Source organism: Pelodiscus sinensis, chromosome 7 (genome assembly GCF_052426305.1).
Source record: "Pelodiscus sinensis isolate ZL-2025 chromosome 7, ASM5242630v1, whole genome shotgun sequence".
Taxonomy (NCBI): Eukaryota; Metazoa; Chordata; order Testudines; family Trionychidae; genus Pelodiscus; species Pelodiscus sinensis.
This window is the reverse complement of record NC_143058.1, coordinates 65,314,056-65,340,360: the sequence shown is the minus strand read 5'-3', so window position 1 is coordinate 65,340,360 and position 26,305 is coordinate 65,314,056. Positions and strand designations below refer to the sequence as shown.

General features: G+C 48.0%; 1 protein-coding gene across 1 annotated transcript in view; it reads right to left on the bottom strand.

The window, feature by feature from the left end:
- Positions 1–335: 335 nt before the first annotated feature.
- The window catches only part of TRPM8 (transient receptor potential cation channel subfamily M member 8), a 39,710-nt gene continuing 13,740 nt past the window's right edge, over positions 336–26,305 (bottom strand). Inside the window, exons 11-24 of the mRNA XM_089779842.1 lie at positions 24,774–25,064; positions 23,525–23,620; positions 21,937–22,066; positions 21,405–21,550; positions 20,066–20,178; positions 18,217–18,433; positions 14,957–15,048; positions 12,803–12,944; positions 11,612–11,783; positions 10,731–10,908; positions 4,574–4,764; positions 3,921–4,020; positions 2,333–2,366; positions 336–1,036 (exon numbers count right to left, since the gene is read on the bottom strand). Of these exons, the coding sequence (XP_089635968.1) occupies positions 986–1,036; positions 2,333–2,366; positions 3,921–4,020; positions 4,574–4,764; positions 10,731–10,908; positions 11,612–11,783; positions 12,803–12,944; positions 14,957–15,048; positions 18,217–18,433; positions 20,066–20,178; positions 21,405–21,550; positions 21,937–22,066; positions 23,525–23,620; positions 24,774–25,064 (1,953 nt within the window). The 3' untranslated portion in view covers positions 336–985. The remainder of the gene's footprint in view (positions 1,037–2,332; positions 2,367–3,920; positions 4,021–4,573; positions 4,765–10,730; positions 10,909–11,611; positions 11,784–12,802; positions 12,945–14,956; positions 15,049–18,216; positions 18,434–20,065; positions 20,179–21,404; positions 21,551–21,936; positions 22,067–23,524; positions 23,621–24,773; positions 25,065–26,305) is intronic.

Genomic DNA, 26,305 nt, shown 5'->3' with positions numbered 1-26,305 from the left:
CCTGGCATCGGCCGCTGTCAGCAGACAGGATACTGGGTTGGATGGACTGTTGATCTGATCCAGTGTGGCCACTCTTATGTTCTTAGGACACCAACTCCATGTTTTGTTAGTCTTTAAGGTGCTGCTAGACTATTCATGGTTTTTCAAGTTTTTCAAGTTACAGACTAACATGGCTCTCTCTCTGAAGCTTTTGTACAAATGAGTTTAGCTAAAGAAACACAGAAAGTGTTATAGGGGTAACAACAGTAATCAACACTATTTGGCTTAGGAAAATAGCTTGTTTCTCTTTCCCACCCTGAAATGAGGCAAGACGCCAGAGTGAACTTATGATTTAATGTATATGCTCAGAAAGGTACATTTGTTACACTACTCACAGCTACATCCAGCATGACACACGGGGAGCACGGCTGGTACCGGATCCACAGAGCAGAACATGAGCAACAATCACAATGGAAAAGAGGCACAATTTCCACAGTCACGGCAGACACCAATGAAAATTCATTTCTACAAAGCAGATTTATGCTAGCCCGTAAGCACCCAGTGCAACTGTCGTTGACGTCTTCAGAAGAAGAACTTTCATTGTGTTTGTGCAGCTCCTACCACAGAAGGGACCTCAGCTGGGACTTCTAGTATAAATAATACATACATTGGGACAGCCTGGTGCTTTTAAGCCAACGAGGGACCAAAACAAGGCAATTTTGATGGGGTTTAAAAGATTTAAAAAATGATCATCTGGAAATTAAAGAGGGCGATGGTATATCCTTGGATTTAATCCAGAATGACCAAGTGAGATAGGGCTGAGCATTCCCTTTTTAATGCTGATGTTATACACAGACACATCAGTAACCAGCGTCGAATGGAACCCTTCCTTTTTAACAGACAGATGCATTGAAGCCCAGAGAGGCAGATTAGATCCTCTCTTTTTTGTGAGTCGATAAAGGAGCGTGCATGGCTGCGGTTTGCCTCCTCTGCTTTCAAGCTGCCTTCATTTCAGTTTGTTAGCAATCTCCTTCAGAAGGCCTTTCAGATCATTCAGCTAACAACAAAAACAAAAACAAAACAAATAAAAATTCGTGTTACTCTGAAGTCAGCCTAGCTTATTCCAAAGGCAGTTGATAATTAACAGAGGGATGTCTGAGGCCAATTAGTAGGGAGTCCTTTAAAATGCCCTGGAATGGCTGTAAAACAGTGACAAAAGTGCCCATGGCACCCTCGCGTTAAGCACCTGTTCCTTTGGTTATCCTCGGAATGCCAGCTGTTAGTGACTGAGAAATAGCCAACTATTTGTATCGGCTAGACCAGTGTTTCTCAACCTTTTTTTTTTATAAAGTACCCCTTAAAAATTATAAGTACCCCCGTACCTACAGTTTTCAGACACACATTTGTTTAAACAACTTAATCGTAGCCAGGCGGGCGATGAAATTTTGGGGTGTAAAAAGTACAAAAATAATAAAGCGCTGTAAAACTTACAACAAAAATTCAATTTTCTCCAAATTGCAGTTGTGTTGACTTACCCCCCAGACTTCTCTCGAGTACCCCTCATACCACTGGTTGAGAAACACTGGACTAGACAAACTCAGCTGTGCTGACAAACAATTCAGGGAAACGGCCCTAGTGCACAATAGAAGTGCCTTTATTTCAGTATTTTATTTCTTGTATTTTCCTTTATATACATTTATTGATTGTGGGTTTTTTTTAATTGTAAGCCGCCTCGAATATTTTAAATAGAGAGGCGGGGTAAAAATATTTGAAATAAATAAATAAAATTAATAAATAAGTGCCTCTTCAAACATTGCCCCAGGACAGACCATTTGGAAGGACACCATCCATGTACTCAGCATCCTGAGGCCTAACAAACAGCTATTTCACAGATTTAACAAGCAGGCATCACGAAGCCAGTGGACTGCAAATGACTCGGAATCTGCCTTTGCTTTCGAGGTGGGAGCCTGGAGCTGGTCCCTGGAGTTTGGTGGAAACCAGTCGGCAGGAAAGGCTGCCCTGTTTTCACACCTGGCTCCCACTGTGGCTTCTCTCACTTGCAGGGCTCAGAACGTGTCTGCTCTTTCGTGCCTCAGTGCAACAAGACAACTCCTAGCACCTGAGCAACCTCCGGTGAGTCTCGTAACCTTGCCAGATGTCTGTGCCCCATGCTATGTTTTCTGCCTAAGGCACAGTGCCTTCACACAGCTCCCAATATAGGATAAATACAACCCTAAGGAAATTATATCTGACTACCAGTCAGTGTAAACGGAGCTTAAATAAAGAGGTCCCCTATCTATTCATGTCATATCAGATAAACACATATTCTCCAGACCAATCAAAACCCAAGTACCTTCACATCCAGTTGTCTAAATCGATGTACCATCCTGCGAAGAGACAAAAAAACCCACCAAAATGAATCTTGCGAGACTAAAAATTCAGCTAGTGACTAACATCTTCCTCTTGCTTCAGTGTCAAACTGTGCAACAGAACGTTGCATGAAATGAATGTATGGCCGAACATCTAGTCATATAGGAGTACCCAAAATGTGGACCTAGGAAAACAATGGCTGTTGGATCCTAAAATGATCTTCTGCTCTGGATGCACATCGTTGAAGGTTAATGAGAAAGCGGATATTGACTGCAGGTGTTATTGTCTGGGAACATATACAGCTCCCATTCATCTTTCCGGGAGGAGACAAGTTATTATGGCTGGGTGCACCTGCTATTGATTATAACAAATGTAACTCGGTGTATAAATTACTGGCACTTGGCAATCCCCTTTGTCTTAAAATGTGGCCACCCATGAATATATCTAGCTTGTAACTCAATGTTGAGCAGCATGTGGGAAGACTTATGCATTTAAGGATGGAACGTTCACAACAGGAAAGTTGCATGTCTTAGAATCACTGAAACCCTCTACCCAAAGTTAGAACAATAAGTCCCATGGCACCTTATAGACTAAGAGATTTATTGGAGCATAAGCTTTCATGGGCAAAGACCCACTTCATCAGCTGCATGTCACAAAGTGGGTCTTTGCCCACGAAAGCTTATGTTCCAATAAATCTGTTAGTTTATAAGATGCCACAAGACTTCTCGTTGTTCTTGCAGATCCAGACTAACACGGCTACCCCTCTGGTACTTGTACCCAAGGTTACTAGCTTTTCAGTGACCAAATTGGAAATGAGGAATACCTAGATTCTCTTAGAGGGTTGCTACAAAATCCCTGTATGTTCCGTGGCATTTTCAATGAAGTTGCATGTGTGTTCTTCATGGCAGCTAGGTACCTAAATATCTTTCAAAAATCTGGCCAGTACCTTCTGATAACTTTGTTCTCTGATTCTGGTCTGTGAACATTTTTCTTCTTGGCAGTTTGTCTGACTCAGCTGTTGCTCTAAAAATGTGTAGCTGGATCCTGAAGGAGCTCAGAGGCTAGTCAGCCAAATGTCAGGATTTGACAAAGTTTGTGGATCCGCCCTTAGTCTGTAATTCTCCTTTCAAGTCCCAACTAAAAATGGGAGACCCCAATCTAATCTATGTAAAAATTTAAAACTATCCTACCTAGTTCTTAAATAGCCCATGTCATTAATGAATCTTAAAGCATTTTGAAAAAAGGAGGAAAATCTAATTAGCCCCATTTGACAGATGGGAACATAGAGGCAGAGAGAGGTGATTTGCCCAAGTTCACTCAAGCAAGCTAATGGAAGACATTTTTGGTATGCAGTTGTACATAAATACATCTATTCATGAAAATGGATTATAAAAATCTCCAATATGTTACTTGAGGCAGAATGAGTAAGCTGATTTTTGGCTGATTTTATTAATATATCGGTGTATAAGCATACTTTCTTAACGTAAAAAGGATTTTCTGAATAAAAAATAAAAAGTTTGCAGAAGTGAATTTTAGTCTAAGAGCAGAAGGTAAAGAAAAAACAGACATACTCCTCTGATGAGTCATTTGCTTTGGAATTGGTTTTGACAAGGTAATTTTCTTTCATGACAGCTTCCCATGCAAGCGTCTCATTGTCCTCATTTTTTGAACCTGAGAAATACAAAAAGGCATTAGACTAACTCAATTTGCCTGTGCCGTTTTGAAATGTGAAAGGGTCTGATGGCAAGTCGGGGCACCAGAGCTGGCGGAATTTCTTTCTCTGCAGATAGCAAATTAGCGGCTAGCTTGTAAACAGAACATCGTGTCTTTTATGGCATGGTCATGGCAGGGGCCAGACTAACAGGGTTTGTATTAGAAAGAGGAATTGATGCACATTTCCACTCGGAATGGTCACAGCATTTGAGGTTTAGAAGCATTCACCTATGGAGAGGTGTGTAATAAAGTCTGGCTTCAGGCAAACGTCGCACGTGGGAGTAACACTGGATGACAATTTGGGGAACCTTACAATTTTGACACATGGGCCAAAACTCAGTTGGACCTGCTAAGGATACTGGTGGTCAAGCTGTCCCGTTCTAGCAATGGCACCGAGAGCAGTACAAGTGGTGGGAAGCAGTACCTACAAAGAGAATGAGTGTGGGGACAAAGGTCCCGCTCCTCCAAGAACCCAGGCAAGGGGTAGAAACAACACACAAATCCCACTTACAACAGATGGAGGGCTCTTTGCATTGTTTTTCACAGCAGCATTGAAAGCATTTCTTCAGCACCATGTAGATGTAGGCAAAGATGACGAAAGGAAATGGAATAGTCAAACGGCTGCCGTACTCCTGAACCAAGAAGTAGCGCTGAAACTTCCACACCTGGTCGTTGTTTTCTTGTACGGATCCAACAGTGTAACTAAGGGGCAGATTGAAAAATAAACGGCTGTGCGTCTAAGGCAGTGGTCACCCACCAGTAGATCCAGGGGCGGCCCGTGAGACTAGACAAACTAGGCAGCTGCCTAGGGCGCTGCCGGCCTGGGCGCCTGATGATGATGACACAGGGTGCCGGGGCGCCCGATGAGGACATCACGGCCATTGACGGCTGTGCAGGCAGGGACGCCGATCGCGTCTTCCGCCTGGGGCGCCAGCTGCCGCAGCCGGCCTCAGGCCGCTCCTGAGTAGATCGGGATCTACTGGTAGATCTTGGAGCCTCTGACAGGTGATCCTGGCTGGTTTGGCCAAGAGGCTGTCAAGTGCCAGCACTTCATCTGCCCCTTCCCCCCACTACTGTGCACCTCCTGCCCCTCCTCCGCTTCCTCCCCACCCGGAATCTCCTGCTTGCGGTGCAGGGGAGGGAAGGGAGAGGAGGGCGCTGATGTCAGGGTGCCCCCCTCCCACCCTGTATTCTATCTCCACAGAACGGAGGGGGGCACAACAAAGCTTGGGACGGAGGGAGTTTGCTGGCTGCTTTTGAGAGTGGTGTCAGGCCAGGGCAGGGGGGAGCCTGCCTTAGCCCCACTGCACCCCTACCCAGGAGCCACCGGAGGTAAGCAGTGCCCAGCTGGAGCTAGCTCCAATTCCCTGCCCCAGTCATGAACCCCCCCCCCCCCCGCACCCCAATCTCCTGCCCCAGGCTCAGCTCAGAGCCCCTCTCACTCCAAATCCCTTAGCCCAAGACCAGATCCTGTGCCTAAACCTTCTGCCCCTGCCTGGTGAAAGGGAGCAAGAATGTGGGTGGGAGGGAGGACAAAGTGAGCAGGGGCAGGGCTTTGGAGAAGGAGCACAAAGGCAGGCAGGCAAAGGTACTTGGGTTCGAGGTAGGTCCTGGATTGCACTTAAATTCAGAAAGTGATCTCGGGCTTAAATAGGTGGGAGACCCCTGGTCTAAGGGTACCACTTGGGCTACGTCTAGACTGGCATGATTTTCCGCAAATGCTTTTAACGGAAAAGTTTTCCGTTAAAAGCATTTTCGGAAAAGCACGTCTAGATTGGCAGGATGCTTTTCCGCAAAAGCACTTTTTGCGGAAAAGCGTCCGTGGCCAATCTGGACGCGGTTTTCCGCAAAAAAGCCCCGATTGCCATTTTTGCCATCGGGGCTTTTTTGCGGAAAACAAATCTGAGCTGTCTACACTGGCCCTTTTGCGCAAAAGTTTTGTGCAAAAGGACTTTTGCCCAAATGGGAGCAGCATAGTATTTCCGCAAGAACACTGGCAATCTTACATGAGATCGTCAGTGGTTTTGCGGAAATTCAAGCGGCCAGTGTAGACAGCTGGCAAGTTTTTCCGGAAAAGCGGCTGATTTTCCGGAAAAACTGGCCAGTCTAGACACAGCCTTGGTGTTTATTATCCATTAAAGATTTTCATTTGAGCCAACCAACAGAAGTTTTCTGATTAGCACGGGTGAGGAATTGGTTTTGCATAATTTCAAAGTCACACAAACATCCTGGCTGTGTCTAGACTGGCAAGTTTTTCCGCAAAAGCAGCTGCTTTTGCGGAAAAACTTGCCAGCTGTCTACACTGGCTGCTTGAATTTCCAAAAGAACACTGATAATCTCATGTAAGAAATCAGTGCTTCTTGCAGAAATACTATGTTGCTCCCGTTCGAGCAAAAGGGCCAGTGTAGACAGCTCAGATTTGTTTTCCGCAAAAAAGCCCCGATCGCGAAAATGGTAATCGGGGCTTTTTTGCACAAAAGCGTGTCTAGATTGGCCACGGATACTTTTGCGCAAAAGCATCCGTGCCAATCTAGACGCTCTTTTCCGCAAATGCTTTTAACGGAGAAGCTTTTCCGTTAAAAGCATTTGCGGAAAATCATGCCAGTCTAGACGTAGCCCCTGGGTTTCAAAGTTTGACTCTAGTTTGGAGAGGCTGGAAAATGGAGGAAGAAGTGGAGCAGAGGAAAGTAATTAGTGAAAGACTAATGACAGATTAAATGACCCACAGGCGTGGGCCGGTCTTGAGGGGATATTCTTCTAGTTCTGCAAACACATCATGGCTGCCCTACAGCTAGACAATGTCTTGCATGAATAATATTTGCCAACTCAGACAGTTTTGTGCAAAGCAAAACAATAGGCTGTTTGCAAAGCCAGAACCGCACCAGAGTTTCTTGTTAGGAGCAGTAATTTAGGACCCCAAACCATGGACAAGAACTAGCTGTTATAGAAACAAAATAAAACAATGGTGCCTTCCCCAAACCTTTCCCTACCATTGTTACAGGACAAATGTGATCGTTCAAAATGTCTCTTTCAAGAGCTCTTAATAGGATTTTCAGAAGGTTAAGTTACACTACAGGAATCTTAACACCTCTCTAATCTAGTGTGAAATATCCTTTGGTTTCCAGCTCTCTAAAAAAAAAAAAATCCTTAAATTTGCAGACAAAATATTTATTTTCCTTGAACAGAGGAAATCACTCTTGATGCATTTTAATTGAATTGGAGCTCTCTGTAACACGGTGGGCCTCACCGTTTTGGGACAACCCCCGCTGGTGACTCTGGGAATTAGCTCTTCCACAGGGTGTCACAGCAGCTGTTACCTGTTTTCCTCCACCTCTGTGTACTAGGACCCACATCCTTCCCATCCTCCCACCTGGGTACTGCCCTACAGCAGTGCCCCCGCACTCCGGAGTCCTCCCCCTCTGGGAACCCCCAACCCCTCATGCCCACCTTGCCTCAGTGACCCTCGGCCAGTCTTCACCTAGCCCCTGCCTCGGAGCAAACTGCAGCCTGACATGGCCGCTCATCATAGGCAAGAGGGTGTGGACCCTGCTGCCTTCTCCTGCCCTGGCTGTGTCGCTTAGTACCCTCAGGCCTTCCTCCAGGCCTTGCAGCCTGGGAGCTTCCTGGCCAGAGTCTCCCCAGCCCTGCCTGCCTTTCCCCAGCCCTGCTCTACGTCAGGAAGTCTCTAGCTTCCCTGGCAGCCAGGTTCCTCTTGCTCCACCACTGGAGCAAGAGTGAGTCTGTCTCCGCCCCACCAGGAGCATCCGTGCCAATCTAGACGCGCTTTTGCGCAAAAAAGCCACGATCGCCATTTTAGCCATTGGGGCTTTTTTGCACAAAACAGTACTGTGCTGTCTACACTGGCCCTCTTGCACAAATGATTTGCGCAAAAGGGCTTTTGCCCGAACGGGAGCAGCACAGTATTTCCGCGAGAAGCACTGATTTCAGACAGTAGGAAGTCAGTGTTCTTGCAGAAATTCAAGCAGCCAGTGTAGACAGCTGGCAAGTTTTTCCGCAAAAGCAGCTGATTTTGCGGAAAAACTTGCCAGTCTAGACACAGCCAATCAGTTTTCTTTTGGCCCAATCCTCCAATTTCTCTAGGTCACTCTGGACCCTCTCTCTGCCCTCCAGGGTAGCTACCTCTCCATCCATGAACGCACTCAGAGAGCAAACCATCCCACCATCCAGAGCATTACTGGAGGTGTTGAACAAAACTTGCTCCAGGACAGACCCCTGGGGGCACTTTGCCTGGTCTCATTCTGATTTGTTTGCAAAGTGAAAACAAATAGAGCTAGTAAGTCACATGCCCCTTCCATCAATAGGTGTGACTGTGCTTTGCTTGCGGCTCCTTGACATGTTTTACACATGGATCGACACCCAGCCTGGTGCAGGACCCCGACTGGACCCAACACAGCTCATAAGGCGGCAGCCGGACCCACACTCGCCACCTCCCAGAGTCCGTGCAGACAAACCGGCTTTCTGGTGGGAGTTGAGGGCCAACATACTCGGACCAGATTTCCCAGACTTTCCTTTTCCGACTTGCTCGGGCCCGTTCTGATGCTAATCAAAGCAGTTCACCCGTTCCTAAAACAGTCGATCCTTTCTCACTCCGTCAGCAAGACTCGCTACTCCACGGATTTGGGATACAGTCAGGAACGACTGAGAGCACATTTCAGATGTCAGACTTGTCAGCCTGGCCAGCCGAGCATTCCCCCAGAAGGGAGCATCACTGCCGTAATGCTAAACACATGGGTAACTCCCCTGGAATATAAAAAGCCATTCCTATCTCCTTAGAGGAACCCTCTTGACTTCTTCTATTCATCCACAGACGACACCGCACGGAGCTTGGGCTACAAGTCAGGGAGACAAATAGCAGGACCGTGAAGACACCGGTGCGCTGAATGTCGGCTACAAATCATGCACCCAGGCAGCAAGTCTGCATCTGATTGAGTCGTGAAAAGAGCGTGTCAAGCAAGAAGTTGTCCATCTGCTCTGGTGCATTGTATTAACTGCACGATCAGCGAGGGAAAGTTTGCGGTTACAGAAATGTTGGTCTAGATTCCAAGCCCCTCTAAGCTGCAGGGGTTTGAATCCAGGCCAGGGAGATGGGGAGCAGCCACAGTTGCTGGCTGCAAACCTGATTCGGGAACCAGAATCCAGCCTAAAGGTGGGGGGAGGGTCCCTCGAGTTTTGGAAGTTTATCGCCGCTGAGGTCACATATTTTAATTTTGGGAAGGATGGAGAGAAAACTTTTTAAACAGCACCCACGTGCCATAGGCACTTACCCATCTATAGACCCTCCAATGCCCACATGGTCATAGGGCGTAAATTCCAGCAGTCAGCAACAATACTCTGGGCGGATTAAAGGACTCCTGCCCTTTGGGAGAAGGGAGTTCTAAGGTGAAATTATTCAAAAGCACCTCTCCGATAGGGGGAAGGGATGAAGAGTCATTTAAAGTTGTCAGCGCAATCAAGGCCGTTAATCATCCACGATTACTGCTTCCGGCCCCTGGGGCAGGACCCCAGAGCCAACTTCCTTTGGCAAGCAGCTGGCCTGCGCTTTCATTTTCAAGCCAGGAAAGCCCCTGGCTTGAGCAGCGGATGGGAAGGGGTCGGAGGTTCAGACCCAGCAGAAAAACACCTGAGCAAATCTCAGACACGCCGGATCAGTTTTACAGACATTGCAATTACCACTGCACCTGGAGCTGTAAAAGCCGGGGGCAACCAGGCTCCACTAGCAATGCGACACAAAACGCATCATCAGCATGTCAGGGAATGTGGCAACAAGAGGCTGGCCAGTTTCTGCCTGTAAAAAGTTCAATCGTTGGATAGGAGGGCGCCACCAATGCAGAAATGACAAGGAGTCCTGTAGCACCTGAGGGTATGTCTACACTAGCTCGGTAGTTCGAGCTAGGTAGGCAAATAAGGGCAACCAGAGTTGCAAATGAAGCCCGGGATTTAAATATCCCGGGCTTCATTTGCATCTTCCCGGGCGCCGCCATTTTTAAATCCCCCTTAGTCCGAACTCCGTGCCCGCGGCTACACGCGGCACAGAGTAGGTAGTTTGAATTAGGATCTCTAATTCGAACTACCAGTACACCTCCTAATTCGAACTACCTACTCCATGCCACGTGTAGCCGCGGGCATGGAGTTCGGACTAAGGGGGTTTAAAAATCCCGGGCTTCATTTGCAACTCCGGTTGCCCTCATTTGCCTACCTAGCTCGAACTACTGAGCTAGTGTAGACATACCCTTAGAGACTAACAGATGTATTGGAGCATAAGCTTTCATGGGCAAAGACCCACTTCGTCAGATGCACGCAGTGGGTCTTTGCCCACGAAAGCTTATGCTCCAATACATCTGTTAGTCTGTAAGGTGCTACAGGACTCCTTGTCGCTTTTGCAGATCCAGACTAACACGGCGACTCCTCTGATACTTGACACCAATGCAGAAAGATTCCCTGGTGGCAAAGAGCAACACTGACGATGGAAAGAGCCATCCAACCCCCAGACCCCAGGTCTCTGGTGTTTTCTGGGGAGGGTTAAATCAGCTTTTCACTCCTTAGGGGACTTTCTACGAGGAAGTTCCCCTCATGGACCCGGGTCCCCCCTGTGTGGCCGTCCTGCAGACTGCACGGATCAGCGCAGAGCCCCGCACCCTGGTACCTACCCGAACATGGCCACCAGCAGGTTCACCAGGAGGATGTTGGTGGAGAGCATGTAGATGCAGACCAGGGGGATGGTGATCCACTCCGGGAAGCGGGGCTGGTTGTTGGCATCCAGCTCTACGCACAGAGGCTTAGACTCGTTCCCCGAGAAGGTGCAGCGATCGAAATTGTACGTGGTGCCTGGGGCAAGAGGAGACAGGAGTGAGCTGGTGGGAGCCGTGGGAAGAAGCCCTTTTGCTCCCTGAGGCGCTCCCGGGACAAAGGCCAGGGGCCTGCCCGGCGGGGGTCTGATTGCAGTGAGTATGCAGGGGCTGTCCCAGATACCTGCAGAAAAGGGAAGTGGGACAGGGAGGTCAGCCTGGAGCAGGGCTGGGTCTGGTGAAGTGCTCGGTGCCAGAGGGGAGGGGAAGGAGGGCTCCTCTAACAGGGCCCCGTTTTCAGAGGGCTGATGAAGCACATCCCTCTAAGGTCTCCAGTCCCGCCCCCAGTTATCCAACTACTTGGCCCCAGCCATAAACAATGTTCCCTCTACATTTTTCCATCCATGTGCGGAATAAATTTTGTTGTGTGCACCAAGCCAGCAGCATAGAAATACATGCTGCTGGCTGTGATCCCACTAATGAGCGGGGCGGTACGTGAATCGCTCCTGGGCACTTACAGGGAAGACTGGCCACTAGTAGTCTATCCTCCTTTCACACTGGCTTGGGCACTCATGATGGGTCAGATCCAGCCAGCAGACCTGCCTCCCTGCCCAGCCTCCCTTGAGTCAGCAGGGCTCAGGGCAGACCTGGGTCCAAGGCAGGACCTGGCCCTAAGAGACACTGGGGGCTCCCTAGCTGAGCCCTTCCCTTGCTCAGGTGAGGTAGACCCAAGAGACAGCTACCGTCAATGTCATCAGGGTACTGGCCAAACATGGCCAGGTATGGCTCGTAGATCACCGATCGGAAGATCCACTCCCACCGATGCTCGTTCTTCCGCAGGATGCCCTGCCTGGCCACGCCGAAGGCCACCATCCACACCCCGAAGAGGAACAGGAAGAAGAAGACATCGATCAGCTAGGGTAGGAGGGTACCAAGAGAAACAGTTCAGCGTATCATCCGCATTCCTGCAGCAAGTCACCCTGCAGAGTGCTCAGGCGCTTGTTCCCAGGACTTGAACAGTAGGTTGGGGCCAGATGTGTAAGGCCTGTCACTCGGCAACACGGTACAGCCACGTTTTCAGATGGCTTCCATCCAGACGTGGAGGTTACACCCGAGTTTAAGTGGTTATAAAATCCTAATCCAAAGCCTAATGAGATCAATGGAAAAATCCCATTGGTTTTGGATCAGACCCCCAAAATCTACATTGCTGGCCATGTCTATTGGCCAAACCAGAAAGTCTCTGTGACAAAGCATAAATGGACACAAATCAGATACCAGGAATGGTAACACACACACACATGTAGGGGAACATTGTAACCGGCCTGGTCACTCAATCATGGATTTAAAAGGAGCTATTCTTCTACAAAGAAATTTCATTACCCAGTTACAGAGAGAGTCTGCAGAACTGGAATTCATTTATAAATTTGACATTGTTACTCTGGGCTTGAATAAAAACATTAACTGGTTAATGCACTACAAAGCCAATTTCTCCTGCCTTTAACATCTGCATTTTCACATAAGCTATAAACGGGACACATCCAACCCACTTAATTAGTCTTAAACACAGGTCCTACAGTTGACAAGTAATTGCTTTTGCTGTTATATATCTTTTGGATTCTGTTATTTCCACTTCAACTCACCTGATGAAGTGGGTTTTGCCCCCGAAAGCTCATGATCCTATTTATTTTGGTTTGTCTCTATGGTGCGCCAGGACCACTCATTGTTTTTAAAGATACAGAATAACACAGCTACCCCTCTGAGTCTCTGTACTAACTACACAAGTCCCTCTTCAATCTCAATTAAACCCTGTTTTGAGGACTTTTGTTGGGCTCGGGCCCCACACTAGCCCTCTGTATAGGGGGAATTTCACTCGAAGAAGAACAGCTTGTCACATCGTGTATTTAGAATGTTATGGATGATTGATCGTGTCTTACCATCCTCTGCAGCATAATGATTTTTGGTCCTAGATTCCTGCTCACTGTGAAAATGTGGATCAGCCTCAGAGTAAAAATGATGTAGTCTAGGCAAAAAATGACTCGCCCAGAGTACCAGGAGCTCTCATTGGAGGAATGGAGCCTGGGGAAGAAAAATAAGTGCAGTGAAACCTGGGCTAAAGTTATGTCAGAAACATGTGGAAACGGCTGAGAACCTGGGTAAGCGCGTGCTTACTTAGTTACCCACTTTATAGTCTTTGAGAAAGAGTTGGCAGTCTCTTCGGTCCTCTAAGCAGAAGTGCAACACCACTTTGTACAGTGCTTTCATTCCTTTCATCCCCCCACCCAAATATACCAGCAACTTACTAGTGCATTATGGCAGCGTAACATCAATAACTGAGTTACAATTGACCAAATACATGAACAAGGTCTATTGCAGGATGTATGAATTCATTTCTGCGTCACAGAATCCAGTCTGTGCACGTGAGCAGAGCTCTATTGTGAAATGTGTAGCAATGACCGCGGCCCTTTGAAAACACACCTAAAGGCTGGCTGCATTATAGCCAGTGAGAGTAGGAGTCAGATAATCCTGGGAAGAAAAACCAGCAGCTTCCTCCAAACCTCCCTGCTCACCCCGTGACCAAGAACAGACATCTGAATTCTGCGCTGGAACATGCGGGTCCATTCCCATTCTAGCCTCTTGCTCCGCTTTTCTGGGGCTGCCAAAGATACAACTAAGGACACTCTACGCAACACAGCTTTTAAAGTTGGGTAGCGTGAAGGCTGTTTGTTGGCATTTTTACCAACCACACAAATCTTTACAAGTGAGCCAGTGGCATTTGCTTTGCTGGCAGGAGAACCCTTTGGGTATGTCTACACTACATGGCTCCATCGACGGAGCCATGTAGATGAGCTTTGTAGACATAGCAAAGTGAAGCGGCGATGTAAATAATCGTCGCTTCATTTACATCAAAATGGCTGCCGCGCTGTGCTGATCAGCTGTTTGTCAGCTCAGCACGGTAATCTGGACGCTCGGTGGTCGACATCAAAAGACTTTGTCAACCGTCCCGTTATGCCTCGTAGGATGAGGTTTACCGGGGCGGTCGACAAAGGCTTTTGATGTTGACCGCCGAGCGTCCAGACTACCGCGCTGAGCCGACAAACAAGCTGATTGGCACAGCGCGGCAGCCATTTGGATGTAAGTGAAGTGGCGATTATTTAAATCGCCGCTTCATTTTGCTATGTCTACAAAGCTCATCTACATGGCTCCATCGACGGAGCCATGTAGTGTAGACATACCCTTTGTCCTGCCTACAAAATACTGTTTAACCTAGTACTTGCCGTGCAAACCATCAGCTGATACACGGCTTTCAGGCATTCCTGGGTTGGGCCACGTTCACACAGGCAATCCATAAAGCGTCGCACCCCATGGCCTGTTATCAGAGCCATCCAGTTCCTCTCAGACGTTAATTGGGTTTCTGGCTCTTTGAACAAGGCCAGCCAGGATGAAGGAGCAGTACCAGATGGAACTAGATACATCTGCTCAGGCCTTGCAAAAACTGACTAAAACAGAGATGGTTCCAACCAACGGCGCCTTACCTCAGAGTCCCCTAACATTGTGGAGAGGAGGGTGGGAGGGTTGGGCTTGTGTGAACACCGAGACGCTGGTTCAGAGCCAGGTTCCATTTTACTCCAACGGGCAGTTTGAAGGTAGAGAGTTGGAGGGAAAATTCTGGTTCTGTCTCTCGTCCCCCCCACCAAAGCTGCCCTCTTGATCAAACCGGCCTCTTGAAAGGCTGTAACTCATTAGTAGCAGCTGCTTCTGCCACCCATTAGTTCTCCTGAAGTCAGGACACCGGAGGTATCTCCACTGAGCATGCCTGAGGGCTCATGGTGCCCAGCCAGCTCTGTGTAAGTCTGCCAGACCATACCCGGTATTCCCTGTAACTGGATCGCACTGTGCTGCAGGCCTTCCTGTGCTGCAGGCCTGCCTTTGTGCCTAGGAAGCAAAATCCATGACTGTAGGGAACACAGGACATTTGGTCGTGAGCGCAAGTGACGTTGTTCATCTTGCGTCAGCCAGACACACACCGTACCAGTAGCTGGCACTGAGGGGAACCATGGCGACGTGCCTTGAGACTGAACTCTGCTCACCTGAATATGATCCCGGCTATGAAGTAAAAGATTCCAAGCGTATCCATGATGTTCCACGGATCTAAGAAATATTTATTCCCATTCATGTACCACTAGAAAGGGAAAAGAGCAGAGAATTGTCACCACAGCACGCTGGCAGCACTCATTACTCCCACTGTCTGCCCCGCTCCACTGCCACGACCTGCTTTGGGTACCTTACTCTATGAGTGCCTTCAGGAGCTGCACGTGGAGTAAGGCCCTATCACAGTAAAAGTACACACATGGAGTAAGGCCCTACTCACAGTAAGCACACATAGGGCTCCGTTGATGGAGCCATGCAGATTAGGCTGATCGGCAGAGGGAAATGAAGCCGCGATTTAAATAATCGTGGCTTCATTTAAATTTAAATGGCTGCCGCGCTCAGCCGACAAACTGCTGATCAGCTGTTTGTCGGCTCAGTGTGCTAGTCTAGACGCTCCCCTGCCGACATGAAAGCCCTTTATCGACCTCCCCGGTAAACCTCATCCTACGAGGCATAACGGGTAGGTCGATAAAGGGCTTTCAGGTCGGCGCGGGAGCGTCCAAGTAGCGCGCTGAGCTGACAAACAGCTGATCAGCTGTTTATCGGCTCAGCGCGGCAGCCATTTAAATTTAAATGAAGCCGCGATTATTTAAATCGTGGCTTCATTTCCCTCTGCCGATCAGCTTAATCTACATAGCTCCATCGTTGAGCACCAATAAGATAACACAGCAATCTTCAACTGCGACCCCTCACTTCTTGTCCAGCCAAGACATTGCTCACTCCTGGAATCCCACCTCTCCCAACTGCTCCTAGGGGAAGTACCTGCTAACTGATTACTAAATATTACTAGATCAGGGGTGTTTTTTCCATAACATTCTCCAAAGGAACACTTGAATATTTACCTGTAGGTATTTTCAACCAAGGATGCACCTGAAAGCCAGTCTCAAATGTAACTTTGACTCCACCCAGCTCTGAATTTCATGGACAGGGGTCATTACTTTGGGGTCCACATTGGGCCTGAAATGGGGCAGGGCTCTGGATTCTAGATCCTGGCCACTCTGGAGAGAAGTACTATATGATCAATTGAAAACGAGATTTCCGCCATTTTGATCGATTCTCATCAACCAGCTCACAAGCACCCAGCAATAACAAATCTCCTCCCAACCTTTAGTTCTGATTCAGCTTGGAACCTCAGGCTCCATGCTAAGGGTACTTCTAGCCTCTGTATCAATCCCAAAGGAAATGCAATAAAAGCATCAGATCAGCTCAAACTTCAACACCGCGATCTGGTAAAAGGCATCTTCAGTCGTTATAAAGAATTGCCATGGACTGAGAGTTAGTTGCAGATTTCACAATCCTTTAAACGTATTTTAAAGTTAGTCTGTGAAGGACCCCGATTTCTAATTCTGATACAAGTATTCGGCTGTGTTTCTGAAGTGGAATGGTGGCATCTAGTGGTGGGTTGAACTAATTCCAGGGTTGCTTTTCCCCAAAGTATCCCATGTGAAATAGCCCATTCTGGACTTCTTGGAGCATTTTTAACTTCTACAAAGACACTCATTTTTCAATTGATCATTAACGATCAAGAACTCAAATACTTCTGAATGTTTGGAGTCTGACCAATCACTGGTTGCATCTCAGCCGCTGGGGAGCAGCGAATAGCTACTCAATTCTCCCTGCATTTGAAAGCAAACCAGTGCGGCTGTTTACAGCATGACAAAGGAGCAAATCATGCTTTGGCAGTAGCTGTCATTTTCCATAGGATCAGAAGCGGGGTTAATAATGCACCACGGCTACACAGATGTTTAGACAAGAATTTGCACGGCTGTTGGAGCCAGATGGGTCCCGGGAGATGAGAAAGACAAGGTGGGCGAGGGAATATCTTTGATCGGCTCAGCTCCTGCTGGTGGGAGAGAGAAGGTTTCAAGCTACACTGAGCTGAAGAACAGCTGTTCTCTGTCACGGGAAAGTTTGTCTCTAGTCCAATCAAAGATATTGCGTTAGGCCCAGCTGGATTGTGTGACCATCCAACCCCTTTGGCCTGCACTTTCTGAACCGGGAGTTGCTGATCACTCTTTCACTAAGCTGTTGCAGTTGAGAATGGCCGGCCACCTGCATCACGCTGCCAGGGTTGTAGCTGGATGTACACAGGAGGCTCAAGGAGGGGCCCAGAGAGGCCAGGAACCCTGATCAGGAAAAGCCACACAAGACAAGAATCATTTCGCCATGGAGGATTTCACAGTAGCAGATACGTATAATCTTTCCCCTTTGTCCCCTGTATTGGCCCGTCTGTATTGCCAAAGGCGCAGCCATATTTAGCTGATATCGGATATCTCTTTTTCCTGGAAAATTTAGTAGCAGGATTTCAGCCATGCTGGGCATGGGGGAGGGTTCACCTTGCCATGCTCTTTATGCAGGTAGCCATGTGTCGGCACTTGTCCTCTGGCCGCATGGCTCACAAGGGACTCACGCCTGCACGGAGCAACTAATAACCTAAGCACCAACTTCTCTCAGCCACAGACAAGTTGTGATTTCCACGACTTCCTCACCACTCTGAAGAACTCCCACTACTATATCTGTTCTCACCTTAAAAGACAGCCATGTCTCCTACGCCCTCTTTGTGTGGCGGGTGCTGGGTCCCGGGACCTGGATATTCAAAAGCACCCAGGATTCCCGGCTGCCTCCTCTACTGCAGCCATGGTGGTGGCTGGACCTCAGGCCCTTTAAATCCCTTTAAGTCTCTAGCTCCGCCCCTTCCATCCAAGACCCCACCCCTTCCTGGGGCATGGAGCTGCCCCTCCCCCTACCTTGCCTGGGAACCCAGCGAATCTGCCAGCCCTCCTTGGTTTCTCTCATTCTTGAAATGACACATACCCACGAGAGCTGCGTCAGTTTGTCAAAGCATTCTAGAGCATGATGGCACATTTTCCATTTCAAATGTAATCTAAATGGCTCAGGTTGACCATTCACATCACGGGGCTCTGAGAGACCGAATGGCAAGATCCTCAGAAGGTATTTAGGTGCCTAAATACTACTGAAAGGCACCTAAATACCTCAGAGGATGTGAGTCACGGACTAACACATACAGCACAGCTCAGTGCGTTCCCCTCAACACACACAGGCACAGCTACTGCCAGCTTCAGCAGGAGTCGTGCATCACATAACCCTCAAGCGGATCTCCATTTCTCTCTGCGCCTAGCAGGGGAGGAGGAAGCATCCGCCTGGACACGGGCCACTTTGGGTCCCCAGCGTTGCGTACTTGTCTCACTTCGTCACAAAACAGGATGAAGACCAGAACGTAGAGGATGAGCTCCAGCAGGGTGGGTTCCCTCTGGAAATCCATCAGCAGGACGTAGGCGAACAGCAGCAGGAAAACGATGTAGAAGATGACATTCCAAGAGAAGACCACGAAAGGGGAGGTGAAGAACGAGGCATAGTACAACAAGAGCTTCTTGCTCCTCTCCACGGGCTTTTTTCTAGATAAATAAAGGATCATCTTAAACACACATCCCTCAAGACTTTAAAAAATGTTCCTTGTGAAATTAAACGAGTCACCATGCAAATGTGCAAAAGTGCTTTCATAGAATCATAAGACTGGAAGGGTCCACAAGAGGTCCTCAAGTCCAGAGTCCCACTCATAGCAAGACTAAGTATTATCTAGATCGGTGTTTCTCAACCTTTTTTAATAAAGTACCTCTTTTTAAAAAATTATAAATACTCCCAGTACCTACAGTTTTCAGACACACAAATTTTTTTTTCATTGCAACACATTTGTTTAAACAACGTAATTGTAGCCGGGCGGGCAATGAAATTTTTGGGTGTAAAAAGTACAAAAATAATAAAGCGCTGTAAAACTTAAAACAAAAATTCAGTTTTCTCCAAATTTCAGTTGTGTTGACGTACCCCTCAGACTTCTCTCAAGTAGCCCTAAGGGGACTCGTACTACTGGTTGAGAAACACTGATCTAGACCATCCCTGATAGCTGTTTATCCAATCTGTTCTTAGTCATCTTCACTGATGGAGATTTCACATCTTCCCTAGGCAATTTATTCCAGTGCTTACCCATCCTGGTGCAATTTTCTTAGCAATTGGCTGAACAAAAGGTAGGACTGAGTGGACTTGTAGGCTTTAAAGTTTTACATTGTTTTGTTTTTGAATGCTGTTATATAACAACAAAAAATCTGCATTTGTAAGTTGCACTTTCATGATAAAGAGATTGTACCACAGTGCTTGTATGACGTACACTGAAAAATACTATTTCTTTTGTTCATTATTTTACCATTTTAAAAACAATAATATTAAGTGAGAAGTGAACACTTTGGGTATGTCTAAACTACATGGCTCTGTCGATGGAGCCATGTAGATTTGTTTGTTTGGCAAAGGCAAATGAAGCCGCGATTTAAATGATCGTGGCTTCATTTAAATTTACATGGCTGCCGCGCTGAGCTGACAAACAGCTGATCAGCTGTTTGTCCGCTCAGCGCGCTAGTCTGGACGCTCCCCTGCCAACATCAAAGCCCTTTGTCGGCAGCCCCGGTAAACCTCATCCCACGAGGAATAACGGGGCTGCCGACAAAGGGCTTTAATGTCGGCAGGGGAGCGTCCAGACTAGCGCGCTGAGCGGACAAACAGCTGATCAGCTGTTTGTCAGCTCAGCGCGGCAGCTATGTAAATTTAAATGAAGCCGCGATCATTTAAATCGAGGCTTCATTTGACTTTGCCTATGTGTCTAATCTACATGCCTCTGGCGACAGAGGCATGTAGTCTAGACACAGCCTTTGTGTCCTGTGTTGTAATAGAAATCAATCTATTTGAAACTGTAGAAAAACATCCAAAATATTTGCTAAATTTCTATTGACATTCTATTGTTTAACATTTTTTATTGGCAATTACACTAATCACACTAACTGGGATTAATCAACAGCCCTATATTTCATTGCTCCTATGCTGGAACAAGAACAATAATTCTTATTTTAAAAGGCTGTTTAAAATACGTTCATTGTTTGAGGCACTCAGACACTATAATGATTTGAGCCAGATACTGGCCCCTAAGCAGGTAATGTTGACATGCTTCCTTTCTGTTTTTCTACCAGTGAGAACTCTGTTACCTGAAGGAGATGAAACCACAGCCGATTAAAGGGAAAAGGAAGAGACACAATAGAATCTTCCAGTTCTTGGTGTCCCTCGAGATCTCTCCATACCACTGTTTGGAAAGGAAATTCTAGAGCAAAGAGGAGGAAGATTCATCCAGGTTTTACTGAAGCTGGGAAGCACAGAAAGCAGAACTGTAAAATGCATTTGCTGTTTAAAGCCCAACAATTTCTATGGAACGAGCTTCAGTTATTGAATTTCCTTAGCACTGGAGGTCTTGGGAGCTGCAGAACTACTGAGCTATTGAGGTCAAGAGAAAGGAAGGACCACTACGCAATCTCACCTCTCCATGCTGGCCCATTAGCTAGCATCTCCAGAAGATGGGAGGAGGAGGATCAAGTGGCGATACTTCCAAAAGTTTTTGAAGTAGGAGAAGCAGTTGGTTTGACTTACCTGAGGGAGCCTTAGGTTAGGAGATGCACTGGGAGTAAAAATCTCAGCCAGCCTCCATCAATAGGCCTTCTATGAACCCCAGCTGTAAATTCAAACTTCCTTCTGCTGGCATAACGCCTGGGGTGAATCACCCGTCCCATCCCTGCATCATTCAATGCCCACTTTGCACATTCCTGTTTCAATTGCAACCCTCTACTTGGGGTGAGGGCATGGGCCACAGGTGAACCCACAGCTTGGGGAAGCTAGCCCTGCCCCCTCAGCCCTGCCTCTTCTGCCAGAGGTCCTGTCCCTTCCATGCCCATGGGAGCCCTCCTCCCATGGCTGTTGCTGGCCCTGCCCCAGTGTAGTGCCCCAGAGTGCCGGAGAGGACAGCCAGGTGACCTAGCCCCAGCTGCCCCTGTTGGCCTGAACCCTGACTATGAAGGCTCCCCACATGTAGCCAAGCCAACCCCCAGCCTGCCTGCCTGCCTGCCCCAGGCCCTGCCATGGCAACAGCAGGCCGGAGGGGCCTGGACTCCAGTGGAGCCTGGGCGGGGCCACATGAGGCAGATTGGAACGGCAACGCCTCCCCTTGCTTGCGACACCTCCCGCCCACGAGCGAGGTCATCAGAGAACCGGTTCTACAGCGTGTTCCTTTGAGGAGCACAACCACGTTGGCTGAAGCAATTCATAGCTGTAAAGGGGGGCAGAGTTCACCCCACCGTGGGGTCCCTCTCGGAAGCGCCCGGCTTCCAAACAGTAAGTGCCTCAGCCATTGTATTGCTTTAGATAGATGAATTGTTTGGAAAAACCCAGCCACGACCATTACAAAGGAAGCGAATGCAACATTTCCCTAGCAAGCGGGAGTGTCGGGTAGGGGCGTGGTTCTTCTCTTTTGGAAGAAACAGAATGAGTCTGCGTTACCTGCACTCCTGGCTGGGCAATGAACTGCTGATCTTTTGCTTCCACAGCCAGCTCCAGGCAATTGCTCCCGCCCCAGGCTTCACAGGGATAGGTCAGCAGCTGTTCTGCCAGCTCTTCGTCACTGCTGTAGCACTCCGAGAACAGCTCTGCAGGAGAGACAGTCCCACCAGGGCAGAAGGGAGAAGAGAAAGCCTGGGTCACACGCGCACCTCTTCGCTCTCTCCACATCCCTGGCCTCGGTTCGCTCACAGCGGCAGAGATCGGGAGGCTGGAACTCTTGAGACAAAGGTTTGTGCTGAGACTTTAACTCAGCCATTTTGTACATTCTGTATCTACTTTAGACTTGAGAGTGTCTGTCTGTCTGTCTGTTCAAGAGCGCCTGCTAAATGGTAAGAGCTAGGACCCCCAAATTCGGTAGGCGCTAAACCATCAAGGTTAGGGTTTAGTTGTGCCAGGACAATGGGATGTGCCTGGAATGGGATTGGAAGCTGCTAATCACCACGCTTCTGAGCCTGCTGATCTGGGTGCTTACCTACTGCTCTTGTCTCGTATTCATTCGCCAGCTCCTCAGACTCCCCGGCAGCATTGATGTCGTTCTTCACTTTGGCCAGGCTTTTCAGGAGTTTACTGGCCCCGAGGGCTGCCAACGTGCAGCCCCTCGTCTGCAAAGAGACAGAGAACCAGGAAGTCACAGGAGCGCTTGGCAAGACACGGCCAGCGCCATTCTTCTCCGCCATCGGCTCAGAGCACCAAGAGCCCTCCGTACGCGGAGAGCACGTGGCCCATTGCTTAATGACCCACTGGCTTCCTCCCGCACCCCGTTATGGGCCTGCTTTGTCCTTCTGGCATGGTTTGCTTATTTTGGACATTGATTAAAGGCTGGTGAATAGGGTGACAATGTCAGCAGTAGAAGACCCAAATCCACAAAACAAAGCATAGTCCAGCTACCCCATGCAGGACCATCATGTCATGCTGTTACTGAGCACATCCAGGCTCAAGAGGACTCGTTTTGTCTCCGTCATTAAAATGGCCTTTGCACGCTCTCCAAGGTGTCATGAATTTAGACACAAGTGGTGGAGTCCGACGCGCAGAATGTTCTCTACAGTCCCACAATGCAGCATGCTCACCCGGACCCCTGCTGACCCTGCTGGCCAGGCATGGCCCCAGGCACCTGCAATAGCAGATTGGGTGCCTGACTTAGGAGGGTGAAAATGATCAGAACTGTCCACTCAATTCCACGTGCCGCCGGTTTCAAGTGTCTAGTCGGATCTCCACAAATTCAGGAACTTCTGAACTGGAGAAAATTTCAGCCTGTGGCCACTCAGGTTTTGGTGTTTCAGGGCATGCCCACGCTGCAATAAAAGAGGCACAGCCTGGCCGAAGCTAACTCGTATCAGCTGACTTCGATTTTTGGGCCTTGGGCCCCAGGGCTACAAATCATAGCACAGACATTCAAGCAGAGGCCCCCGGAAGCCCCGGACAGGGATAGACCTCAGAGCCTGGCTTCAGCCCGGATCAAACATCGACGCTGCCATTTTTAGCCTACAAGCCTGCGTCAAGTGAACCGGGCTCTGACGCCCAGTGCAGCAGGGTTTCTGTTGCAGTGGAGACCCTCCGTCACGTCTGCCAAGGAGAGGTTAACCAGTGGTAAAAGGTACGCACAGAAGGAAAGTCTACACTGCAGGCCTGGGACGAGGGGTCCACAGCCCAGACCGCACAGGGTGTGACTTCTGGGTCAAACCATGTGCCCGGCTTCCAGGAGCTCCATCCAGGAGCTCCATCCTCCATCCAGAAGCAGCCCCAGCTATAAACCACACAGAAACCTGGGCCCAGCTATGAATTTCACAGTCTGCATCCTCTCGGTTACTGAAAGGCCGAATCAAGCCCTCCCTCAAACTTGAGGTGAGGAGAGGGTCTGGATTGTGGATTTCAAGATCCCAATTTAGTTAGAAGATTGGGAGAGGAGAAAATGTTAAACCGTTTAAATCAGTGGTTTATCGAATGTGCATTCAAGTTCCCAGATTGCTCTGGGAGGACTGTGAGCAAATGCTTGCAAAGGCTTAAAGTTCCAAGAGAAATAGACCAATGCTCGGGAGGCGGGGGACGGGATGGTACCTTACCTGTTCCCAAATGACTTTGGATAACTCCTTCTTGTTCTGAAGAACTGCCCAGATAAAGAGAGCTTGCAAGGGATGCCTTGTGATAGACGATTCATCCTGGCAGGAAGCAAAGGCACGATCAGTCCAATAACGTTGGCTTTCTTTTTCAGATCAAGTGAATATTAGGTGATTAAACTTCTTAAACGTATCTTGCTGCTTTGTTCTCTCTGCACCGTTCCCCAGCAACCGTTAGGTCCCTTTAACTTGTGCTGGAGAATGAAGTGGCTCCCCAAAGGGAAGGCAATGGATAGGCAGAAGAAAGCCATCTTGGCTCCCACACTACCCATGTGGGAGGGGAGGGATAGCTCAGTGGTTTGACCTGCTAAACCCAGGGTTGTGAGTTCAATCCTTGAGGGGGCCACTTAGGCATTGGGGGAAAATCTGTCAGGGATGGTACTTGGTCCTACCATGAGGACAGGGGACTGGACTCAATGACTTTGCAAGGTCCCTTCCAGCTCTCTATGAGAGAGGTATATCTCCATCTTGATGCCCATAGCTCCGCCAGTCTCAGGGAAATACACACTGGCTTCAGAGCTCAATGCCTTTTTTACAAGGAGCGGAGTGACGAGGGGAAAACCCTATTTGACAAATTTTAGCAAGGCCCGTATTGTGTTAAATCAGACCTCTAACTGTAATCTTGAAAATATTCTGGTGGTGACGCCTTCCCTTAGTTCATTTCATTGTAATATACCATGGATCCACTGATGACACTCAAAAGGAATAGCCCTCCAATAAAATTATTACGGGACATTACCTTCCACTCAGCAGGCGAATAACTCAGTGAAAAATGGGGAACAAAGTGTTGGCTGAAGATTTTAGCGCCAAGGGGGGGATTTAAACCAACCACTCATATGGGAATTGTGTCTTTGAATTCCCCAGCTGGTTCAGAAAATCTCATCATTGGAGGTTATAGTTTCACAGAGCATGAGGTCCGAAGGGGCCATTAGATCATCTCTCTGTGATTAAGTTTCACCCTGTTCCTCTCACACCAAACTCAGTAATTGAGGTTAAAAGAAAGCAATTCAGTCCCCGGGAGACTAAGAATCGGGTGTGCCACAGGCAGAAAAAGGGAGGGATTAAGATGCCACCGAAGATCTCAGGCATGCTGGAAGGCCAGTCAGTTGTTTAGATGAGCTATGTCCAAAAGATAGGGAAGACATTTCTTTTCCTACTAAGGAACACATGGTTAGACAATCGGTTGGTTACCTACCAACAGCTGGATTTCGGTCTCATCCTTGCTGTTCTTATTCTCTTTTTTGATGCTCCTTCGGAAGTCCTCAACCATCCTCCACACAAAGGTGAGGAGGGCATCGTTGTAGGAGTTCTTCGCAATCTGCAGGTTCTTAAACACCAGGCTGCTAAAGTTGTTGGCGAAGAGCTCGGTAAGCACCTCATGACTGAGAAACTTCCTCAGGTTTAAGCCGTTCTCCAGGAAGAGGCGGACGAATTTGGGCCGGTCCTTGATGAGAGCTATAAACATGACATCCTGAAGGTCTGCAGACTGGGGAAAAACAAAGGGAAAGCTCAGCTGTTACCAGGAAGCCAGGTGTTGGTCGCTGAACAGAGTTCTTAGGTCACCCCGCGCCCCATTCTGTCGTTGCTCATGTTTTGTTCTGGATCGATACGGGTCACATTTTGATCCACATTTCCTTCAGAATCCAGCCATGGCTGTGATTTGGAAAGTGAACCCAATAAGTCCACCGTGGCAGTCCATGCATAGGCGCCGTCAGAAATTTCCAGAATAAAATGGGTTAACGTTGTAAAAACTAACGTGCATTGCTACCGTGAGCAACGTCCTACTTCACCCTTCACTACCCACCCATAAATACTGGTCCTGCTAAGGCAGAACCGAATGGAGCTTGTTATTTCAAAGCCTCATCGACGTTTCAGATTGAGTCTTGGCTAAAAACCACGCCTCCTCTTGGGATATTTATCTTCTCTGTTTTGCATGCATTTATCCTCATGAAAGCATAGATCATCCCTGACAGGTGTCTGTCTAACCTGCTCTTAAATATCTCCAGTGATGGAGATTCCACAACCTCCCTGGGCAATTTATTCCAGTGTTTAACCACCCTGACAGGCAGGAAGTTTTTCCTAACATCCAACCTAAACCTCCCTTGCTGCAATTTAAACCCATTGCTTCTTGTTCTATCCTCAGAGGCCAAGGAGAACAATTTCTCTTCCTCTTCCTTGTACCTTTTTAGATACTTGAAAACTGCTATCATGTCCCCTCTCAGTCTTCTCTTTTCTAAACTAAACAAGCTCAGCTCATTCAGCCTTCCCTCAAGCTCATGTTCTCTAGACCTTTAATCATTTTTGTTGTTCTTCTCTGGACCTTCTCCAATTTCTCCACATCTTTCTTGAAATGTGGTGCCCAGAACAGGACACGATACTCCAGTTGGGGCCTAATCAGTGCAGAGTGGAGTGGAAGAATTACACCTTGTGTCTTACTCACAACGCTCCTGATAATACAGCCCAGAATCATGTTTGCTTTTTTTTGCAACAGCGTCACACTGTTGACTCATGTTTAACTTGTTGTCCATGATGACCCCTGGATCCCTTTCTAGGCAGTCACTTCCCATTCCGTATGTATAAAATGGGTTGTTCCTTCCTAAATGGAATGCTTTGCGTTTGTCCTTATTAAAATTCATCCTATTGACCTCAGAACTTTTCTCTAGTTTGTCCAGATCATTTTGAATTTTGCAACCCCTCTCAGTTTGGTATCATCTGCAAACTTACTAA